The 9,968-nt window shown below is 43.6% G+C and overlaps 1 protein-coding gene across 2 annotated transcripts; it reads left to right on the top strand.

Moving 5' to 3' along the window:
• The first annotated feature begins 896 nt into the window (after window positions 1-896).
• On the top strand, window positions 897-7,267 carry LOC133915229 (uncharacterized). Of its 2 annotated transcripts, none has more exons than XM_062358308.1 (6): window positions 897-1,382; window positions 2,956-3,026; window positions 3,638-4,440; window positions 5,365-5,485; window positions 6,344-6,852; window positions 6,930-7,267. In XM_062358308.1, exons 1-6 carry the CDS (start codon window positions 1,076-1,078, stop codon window positions 7,045-7,047), a joined length of 1,929 nt encoding a protein of 642 aa, XP_062214292.1. In that variant the 5' UTR covers window positions 897-1,075; the 3' UTR covers window positions 7,048-7,267. The 2 variants fall into 2 exon arrangements, with proteins under 2 accessions (XP_062214292.1, XP_062214293.1); XM_062358309.1 differs by having other exon boundaries at window positions 898-1,382; window positions 3,656-4,440.
• Window positions 7,268-9,968: the final 2,701 nt, after the last annotated feature.

Raw genomic sequence — 9,968 nt, forward strand, 5'->3', positions numbered from 1 at the left:
AATTGCTAGATGAGATTGTTGTTGGTACCACATCAATCACTTCGCATCTAGAAATATCAGGAGAAATTATTTAAGATGATATCTAGAAAGTATTTGAGGCGAGCGATGTTTTTTATATTGTTTATTGAAAATAATTTTTAATACACTAAATTATATATATATAATATATATTAATTATTTTTATGTTTCAATTCAATTGGGGCCTGTTTTTATTTTCGTCCCAGGCCACCAAAAATCTCAGAAACAGATTTGATTCCTGGTGAGCTGAAGGTACAACCACGGAACCACCTCAACTAACCACATAAGTCCAGACTTGATTCTCTATTTAAATTTTTTTTGAAAGGCCATGTTCAGTTTTTTCTTTTGAGAGGGAACACGGTGTTCATAAAAACACCATAGGAATCCACGCGAACGGAGTAATGCAATTACGTATGCAAGGTTGAAGTTGTTTGTGTTGACCTAAAACCCACTCTTTAATACTAAAAATACTATTATACCTAAATATTACTCATTCTAATCATAAATATATGTTATTTTAGAAAAATTCGATCAAATTTTTAAAATTTTGACTAACAATAGATTTTAAAATATTAAGTTTGAAAACCTTAAAATCGTACACGTAGATTTATGTTGAAAAAAAATCTTTCATAATATCATAAGTTCAATGATTTTTTAAATATATTTTAATAGAAAATATTGATTAAAACTATATATCAAATACCATATCTTATTAAAATGATATATATTTATGATCAAAGAAAGTATTTTATTTTTTAGCTACTTTCTTGGATATGGTTGAGTTTTTAAGCTGGGTACACACTTGCATCCTCTAAGTATAATTTCTCGTAAAAAAACTGCTATTATGCAGTGCTTGGGCTTAGTAAGGCCTGGTGGGCTGAAATTCTCGCAGCGTAGTTCGCTCGGAGCAGGCGACCTGGACCAGTTCCTTTCTTCTCCGGTTGGCCGGCGTCCAAGCTTCGAGAGCACTCGAGTCCGAACTCCGAAGCCCCACGTGACTGACGCTGACGACTGAGATCCAAGCACGCGGACCGACCCGACCCCACCGTCGTCGCGGATGGCGGCGGCTGCGGCGCAGCTGCTGGGCGAGGACGGGCGCGGCTACGACCTCGCGCGGCGGCTGGAGGCGTGCGGCGCGTGGCGCGCGTGGCTGGGCGACGACGCCGCGCACGCCGCGCTCGCGCAGCACCTCACGTCCCCCTCCACCTGGGACGCCTTCCTCTCCCCCAGCGCCTCGGCCCCGCCCCCGCGCCCGCTCCTCCTCCTCCAGCTCCGCGTCCGCGCGCTCCTCTTCGACAAGGCCTCCGCCGCGCTCCTCGACCACGGCTCGACCCCCGCCAGCCTGCACTCCGTCAACGCCAACTGTGAGTGCATTCCACACGCCCTGTGCGCTACTCCCGCCATTCGGTTGCTGGGATATAGGGACCTGCTGCTGGAATCGCTGGGCTCGAGAAATCTTGAATTTGGTTGGGTAAGCTCGCTGCAGGAGTTAGCTGCGTGGTGCTCTAAATTTCGTGTAATATGGGGATGGTTGAGGTATTCGTTCAGTGGTTTGAATCCGCGAGATTGATAGTGAAAATGTTAGTGGTCAGAGCCTCAGAGGCCACTACTGATCCTGTGATCCATGACGGGGCGGATTGAGGGTGTTATCGTAGTGTCTGAGAGCTGTTGTTGTCACTATCTCATTGTGCCTTGAAATAGTACTGTGAATTCTAATGTAAATTAGTAGGCACAGAATTTTGGCATTTACTTTAAAATGTTAGGTGCGCACCTGTGGAAGTCTGCTCCTGTTGCAGATAAAGTCATAAAACCTGCTATCCCAAGCTTAGGATGTACCGCTTGATAAGACATGGTTCCTTCTGAATTTGGAATTGGAAATAGAACTGTGTGAATTCATGATTCAAAGTCTAATAAGAAACTATGACCTCATCAGGAACAATTATCTCCATAGTCTGACCTCATGTTGCCCTCCCCCCTCCAAAATGAACTGCTGGCTCTCTTACGCTCCTTTCCATCCCTGCATTCTTGTCGAACAAAAGGCTCTGTGATCTTCAACTAATTAGGCTTCAATATGGTTATCTGACATAAGCCTCTGTAATCATTTCCAATACTTGGTAGCTTAAACCAAGCAAAGCTTCTGGGATACCCTTATTCCCTTGTGGAATGGCCTTTTCTCCTCAGTTGGGATAGTTATCCGTCCGGCCTGAAAATTGTACCTCATGCTGCTCAGGAGCTGCTGCCTTAATTATCCTTTCATTGTGTTAGTGTTTGTCCATGTTCTTCTTGGGTTAAACACAATTTAACTATGCATGTTATTTTTTACATGCTAGGAAATATTCTACTTGCATCTGACAAATGTAACTCTGCATGTAAGACTGTAAGGCATTATGTGGTGTCATGTATTGTGATTCATTTTTTTTGGCACCCATTCTATGTTATCCTTCTTGGGTGTTGGATTCAATTAGACAACAAGTGGCAAGACTTTAAGGATCCATTATCATGTTACTTTTTCCTAAAACGTAGCAACTGCACCTCATTAGTAATTAGCATGCAATTTGCATGGTAACTAGGTAATTGATTAATATTAATAAATTCCTCTACAAGGTTCTTCCAGATAAATAAAATATTGCACTTGTTATTTAAAATATCATCTTTATGCAATTCTTCCTACCTGGACAATTTTAGTTCCTGCTGAAACTTTCTTCTAAGTTTGTGTTCTAATATACATTCGGCTGTATTAGAATGATACGGGTAGCAAGTATTGATGTCCTCCTTTTAGTAAACTCTAAACTGGAAACTTGCATGTGCAATAGTCTGTAAACATCTAAAAGTTAAGTCATTTTGAGGAATAAGTGATTATTTTTAAATAAAAAAGCAGTAACAGTTGCCTTTTCAATCCACCATGACTGATTGATATTTCTAATTATTAATTTCCAGATCTTCAGCTTCATGGAGATGATATTTATTGCTCTTTGGAAGATGAGCAGGAAGATAACATTCCGCATCAAGTATGTTATTATACCTTTCCCATTTCATGCTTCTTTGTGTTGTTACTGGCTGCTGTATGTGAAACTTTCTTTAAACTATTTTTTCTTGCCTGATTTCTTGAGTGATATGCTTCTGCTATGCAACTGTGCGAGTCACGCCCAGTATGGCATGTAGTTCATGCTGTATGTTGTAGTCAGATTTGATTTCAAATGCTTTGCAGTATTTTCCTGGTAATGCATCTTTGTCACCGCTTTGTCGTGATACATTCATTGTTACATGAAGCAGCTTTTCTCCTAGAGATATTCTTGTCCTGAATTTTTATCTAGATTCTAGAGTTGCCCATTACCTGAAAAACTCCCAGACATATAGCTGCTGTGAAGGTTATGATCTAATAATCTATTATTTTATGTAAAACTAGGTTCTTGATGGTATAATGAAATGTTGACCTTACTTGTACCCTACTACTCACTGGTGGCATTGTGTCAAATGTATTTCATGCAATGCACCGTAAGTCAAGCAAATCAAATCCCTGTGTTGAATGTGGTCCTTAACTGTTTATTACTCATTCGATATATTCTGACATGCTAACTGAAGATGCATCAATTCATCTGCTGTATTATGATGTTTTAAGACTTCTCATATGCTGCAGATGCATTCTAGAACTGCATTTAGTCCAAGCAGGGACGGTTCAATGTTGCCTCAAAGGCATAATCGATATGACGAATTACCTGACACTTGGTACAAGCAATATGCTGAAAAATTCAGGGCATGGCATAGCAAGCTTCGCTCAGGTGACAAAGAAATACCAAAGAGAACACCAGAGGGAATGTCTGACTATCTTAAGATTTGCAGTGTACATAAAAGGAAGAGGACAGTGTTTATGGAGGGTCCCAGCATATCTGCCCCCATGTTGGAAAATGGCCCTTCCCTGCACTCAAAGAATGCAGGAGAGTTCAGCAATTTAACAGACGAAACTTTCATTCCAGAAATTAGATTTCCAGCTGACTGTGTTCCAGAAAGTGCGATTCCTAGAACAACTGGAATATCTATGACCAACAAAATAGAAGTTCATGGTGTTCTTGATAATTTACCAGCACCTGTTAGCCGCAACACTGCAATGCTTGAAAGGTTTGGCATGATGCCTGAGTATTACAAGACAGGAAACAAATATAGAGGAAAAGATGGATCTAGAGTAGAAGGGAAATCTTTAAGTCAAGAGCAAGCATTGCTTATGACACGGAAATTGGTTGCTCGCTACTTAGCAAATTCAAGCTTTGAAAGTGGAACTGCAGGGTCTATTGATGTTCTTTCAGAAATAATAATTAAGCATATATGTAAACTAGGACGCAACTTGAAGCTTCTAACTGACAGCTACAGGAAGCAATTTTCATCTATTGAACTCCTTAAGATGTTCCTACAGACTGTTGGCTATAGGTATGTTAATCCTAATATATATAAGTGTTTATCTGTCTATTTTGTTTGTATTCCTTTTGCCCTTCAGAACTTATACCTTGATACATATAACTGCTGTTACAGCATTTTGATAGATTTACTAGTCGATTGTAAATAGGGAAATTTTGATTGATGCCATGGCAAAGGGCAGTAACTGTCCACTCCTTCCACTTATCAGAGAAGTTTTCTTTATGTAACACATGGTAAGCATGTATGCATTACTAGAAGTTGAGTTGGGGAAATCCAATGCACTTCCACACTAGAAGTTATATCCCCGTAGACATGAATAATGAATTACATTCTTCCCCATGCAAGCTTGTCATGTGTCTGTACCGTTATGTCCCATCCACCAATTTGATTCAGATCGAACTTGGAGACGAGGAAAGCAAAAGGGAAAAGAAGAGGAATGGGCAAACATGCCAGGAAAAATGATCTGCTGTGTTTTGTTCATTTCTGTTTGACAGTGTCTCAGTGCAATTTTGGACACTCTCCTACACACACTGACTATACGGGTCCACATGACCAAATATCCCATCATATCTGGACACCTTTTCACTCAGCTTCAGAGCAGAGACTCGTGCTGTCTCACATTCTACACTTTGCAACTTGACAGTGGTATCCGGACCTTTGAGATTTGTATGCTTGGCTGCGTGGTGTGTCTTCCCTACTTTTTGCCTGCTTGCTGCTGGCTCTTCACTGCCAATTTGCTGGAGCATGGTTGGGGCTCATGGCATACCTTGCCCGAACATATTCCTTCATTCGAAATGGCTAAAATAAACTGTCATAACATCTCTGGACATCTTGATGTTGGTCCACTTCTATACTTGTCAATATGGTAGCAGAGCCATACGTTATTTAGAAAATAGGTGCCTAGGCCATGATTGTGATTTTTTATGTCATATGTAGTAACATTGGGCCCTTGATGGAGATTACAAAGATGGGGAATAGAGTGGTCAACTATCCAATTCATCAAGATGCACAAGTTCTTCAGTCACAAAATCAAAATTCCCTTCTTCATGCCCAGCAGGTAGGCAGTTACTGCTACTTCGCTATACTTATGTTTGTGCAGCTTGGTTTATTTTCTGTACATCTATTTCTATTGTATATGTAATTTTTTTCCTGAGAAGAATAGTTTAATTAGATTAGAAGAATTGTTCATCCTGCATCTATCCATAACCATTGAGGGTGAGTGGATTTAGCCAACTAAACAAGCCCTTTGGTGACCTAGGCTGCCTGCCGATCAATTCAATTGTTAGGACTTGGGAGTAGATATTGCTTGGTGGTCAATATTGGTAGCAGGGTCTGAGATATCACCCTTCTCCTAAAGGGGGAATTCTGTTGACACTGTTGGTTTGGATTGGACCCTTCTGAAATGAATCCTTTACGATGAATGCAAGGACCATATGGAACTTGACTAGAATGGGTGCAGAACAACATTGATAACTCAGAATGAGGACTGCCAACTGTGGACTGCCCATTCTCAATTAATCTTCATTCTAATATTTAATTTATTTGAGACGGAAAATGTGATTGGCCACCACATTTACTCCCTAGTACCTACTGAACCATCGAGTTTTATGCAACCAACCTGGTCTTGAATATCTAGTTAACAGCAGCGGTTGGTCAGTCAGCATCAGGATGATAAACTGTTCTAGTATATTTGTTGTTTGGAATCCTTTGTTCTTTCCACTACCTAAGCTGTTTGAAACAAATGGTTCCTGAAACTTCTGTTGTCAGGCATAATATAACTATTTTCTGTATATATATAGCTATCCGCACTTGCGACTAATATCAGTTGCTGAAATATTTATCTTTGAGAGCATAATATTCCTTTTTTATGCTTCCCCTATTTGATTAACAACGTATACATATCCACAATTGACAGCCTCCAAGGCAGTTTCCTCCGCAAATGACACTCCAGAATTTGACACCACAACAGCAGCAGATTCTGCAGCAGCACCAGTGGCTGAGGCGCAACCAAATGACCAGCCCTCGTGGTTCTCTTACGATGGCAGACAAGAACCAGCCTATGGTCAATGTGAAGATTGAGAACACTCCGGATTCTCAAATGGATAGCCCGTATGGATCTCTTACTATACAACATCAATTGCATGTAAGGCAGCAGCAGCTATTGCAGCAGCAGCAGCCACAACTTCAGCAGCAGCAACTCCAACAGCAGCAGCAGCAGCAACAACTTCAGCAGCAGCACCTCCAACAGAAGCAGCAGCAGCAGCAACTTAATCAGCAGCAGCAGCAACTTCAACAGCAGCAGCAGCAGCAGCAACTTCAACAGCAGCAGCTACAACAGCAGCAGCAGCAGCAACTTCAGCATATGACCATGTCAGCAAATCAAAATGCTCAACTCGCACAGCAGCTGAAACAAGTCCCATCAATGTAAGTGTCAACGATTCGATCTATCCGTTTGGCAGCTTCTGCTCTGTCATCTGATTTAACCCATCATTTCATTGCAGGAGTTCATATGGCATACGAATGCCGCCTGTGAAGGTAGAAGCCTTCCATGAATTGGTGAGTGGAGACTCTTCGCTGAAGCACGATAACGACCCAAACAAACTTACTTCTCCTAAATAGATCCTTCGTATGCGCGAGGAACATGCATGGCCTGTATGTAGCTGCAGCGTAAAGGATAACATTTGTGATCTGTGGTTGTTTTAGTTTTTGTCCCACGAACCTCCTGTGTTTCGTCTGATTATTTGCATACAGCTGCAAGACAGGCCGTGTATTGTAGATGTAAGGTATTTTGCTAATGTATTGCTCTTATAAAGCTCAATCCAAAATACGAACTACTGTAGTTTCACATCGTCATACATTTTCCGTACTGTTAGATTAGTCATCCAATTGTCACAAATACACAGGACATCAGTCTATAGTTTTCCAGCTTACATTATATAGCTTTTGGAATCGTAAGAGATGTTTGTATACTCTATGATTCTAGGAAAAATAACATAGGTACCTTTTTTTTTGCAGAGGAGGAAATTAGTTTGATCTATTTTGTATTATTCTCGATGCTAGAGCATAGAACGGTGAGTAGAAAATAAGCAGGTTTGAAGCAATTGAAACAAACAGAACCACTATCGCGTCACAAATTATTTTTCTCAGTCCACCGAAAACTTTCAACCTTACACATCATGGCCTTTGTAAATCGTGTCTACAACACGTGCGATCGTATCGTCAGCAACGCGACTGCGCTGCCGCTGCTGGGCACCGACCACCTCCACGAGGAGTTCCCAGCGAGCACCGCCGAGCAGACGGAGCGCCGGCCATGCGGCGTCGGCTGCCGGTGGGTCGAGACGAGCGACGCGCATTTGGGTTAGCGCACCCGTAGTCGTAGCCTAAGCCTACGACGACGCTTTTTCTCCAGTGCACGTGTTTGCCGGTAAAGTGCTGGATTTTGGCTGGAAAGTGCCACTCTGATATGCATATGGTTTATCTTAACTGTTCCTCTGATGCAATCTCATAGTTTGATTTTTCTCATCTATGATTCTTTATAACTAACTCTTCAGCACATATCTCATCGTAAATGAACGATCCTAATAAGCTAGGTGCGCGCAAAGATCAAATAAATTTGGCATTCGATTTGCTCACTTTCCCCGGAGAGCAAGTCGATGGTATTCCGCTCCGCTGCGCTAGCGGCATCCGAGCTCTCTTGCCCGCTTTCGCTTCTTCTGTGGAAGGTTCTCTATCCACCCAATTACAATTAGTGGTGAAAATATATTACCACTGCTTCACCGGACTGAGAACTCGATCTAACGGCAAATACATATATTGGCAACGCAATTCGATTCGGTAACAAACCAATACCATGACAGGTTACACACGCAAGGAGATGAGACGAGACGAGACGAGACGAGACATGCACACTCCCAAATCCTTATCAGCTCGATCCGAATTTGAAGCCGTGTGTGTACAGAAACACGCAAGACCAAGGCAGATACTAGATCTAGCTGACGAATATGACGGAGGGGTCGCAGCAGCACTCGTCGATCAGGCAGCAGCAGCAGAGCGCAGCCAGACTGCAAACCGAACACAGGCACAGGCACGCACAAAAAGTGAGCGTCACAGGTACTTTCAATTTGTGCTAGAACAAGATCAAAGAGTCAGCTGGCGTACCAGCCTTCGAGGAAACTTGGCTCCCTCCTCGGCGGCGGCGCAGCGTACTGCGGCGGCGCCATCACCGGCGGGCCCTGGTACGGCCCCTGGTAGTAACCTTTCAACACAAGCCGAGAAAGAAATTCTTCTGTCAGTACCACAGCTAGCTTTTCTTCGCACCAAACCTCAATACAGATCAACCAAGAGATTCACCAGCAAATAAGAATACCTTGTGCAGGGTACGGGTAGGCGTACTTAGGATCACTCATCTTCTTAGGACCTTCTCTTCTCGAGAGGCCGGAGAAGCAAAAGGTGACGCTGGCTGCAGGTCGCGACGGGCAATGGAGCAGGCAGGCGGGTGCTGGCGCTTGCGGCCTCTTATAGGCCTCTTATAGGCCGCAAGGGGAGCAGACGGCGTGAGCTCCGCGTCACGCAACGCAAGGGGGGCGGATGGTGTGGGCGGAGGGAAGCATCTGGAAAGCCCGCGGGAGAGGTCGAATCGATCCGGGAAAGCGACGGCTTTGGGCGGCTGGAGGGGATGCTTGGGTTGCTTTCGGTTCGAGCCTTTAGCATCGATTCCCTGCCCTTTCCCGCTGACAAATGAGCGTTCGTTCTCCGTGTTCTCCTTTCTCCGGCGGCCAGCCGGCAGCCGCCGAGGCGGCGGCTTCTAGATATCACAATTCACAACGGAACATCCGGAGAGTCCATTCAATGCTCGTGTTCTCTGGTCATCGCGGCGTTCTAGACCGAGAAGAGGAAATTGTTTCACGTAACCGCTCGAGCATGCAGCTCTCGTCACGCCAATGCAATCATAGTTGGTCAAATCTCTAGCTCTACGTTTTTTCTACAGATACTTAGATTTACGCAACAACAGATTTATTAGTAGTGCTAGAATTGTTTATGGGTGTTTAGTTAGTAGATTGGCTCTAGATCTATGAATGAGAAAGTTTATTGTGAATATACCTATCTTATTCTTGATTGTGAATTTTACTCTTTTATTAGACTCTATCGAGGCAAGCACCCGCTGGTCTCGTCAGAGGCTGAGACCTCGCCGTTGTCTACACCCACCATCATCGCCTCCTGTCTCACCCTATGCCCACCGGTGACCTCACTGACCATGAGCCCTACACTGCTCCAGAGCGATAGCTCGGGAAGGCGCTCCTCGCGGATCTGTTCCCACTTGACCTCGAGGCCGTTGCCACGGCCAAAGGCAACACATTCCTACACGTGCGGGAGGGCACGTGGAGCTCGCGTCGCTCCTCCTCTGCCACGCTCAACATCTTATTCCACATCGCCGCTTGCATCGAGATCCACAAGGTTGCCACCCTCCTGATTATCTCATCGTCTTCATCCTCCCTGCACGCCTTGATTAGGACCATGAACAGGCGTGGTTAGATGGCATT

This window comes from Phragmites australis, chromosome 4, assembly GCF_958298935.1.
Source record: "Phragmites australis chromosome 4, lpPhrAust1.1, whole genome shotgun sequence".
Lineage (NCBI taxonomy): Eukaryota > Viridiplantae > Streptophyta > Magnoliopsida > Poales > Poaceae > Phragmites > Phragmites australis.

Bases quoted from the DNA above. Each gene is read 5' to 3' on its own strand.
- LOC133915229 (XM_062358308.1), top strand. From the start codon at position 1,076: ATGGCGGCGGCTGCGGCGCAGCTGCTGGGCGAGGACGGGCGCGGCTAC. The intron at 3,027-3,637 runs GTATGTTATTAT...TGATGTTTTAAG, and splicing joins AAGATAACATTCCGCATCAA to ACTTCTCATATGCTGCAGAT. The intron at 6,853-6,929 runs GTAAGTGTCAAC...ATTTCATTGCAG, and splicing joins CTGAAACAAGTCCCATCAAT to GAGTTCATATGGCATACGAA.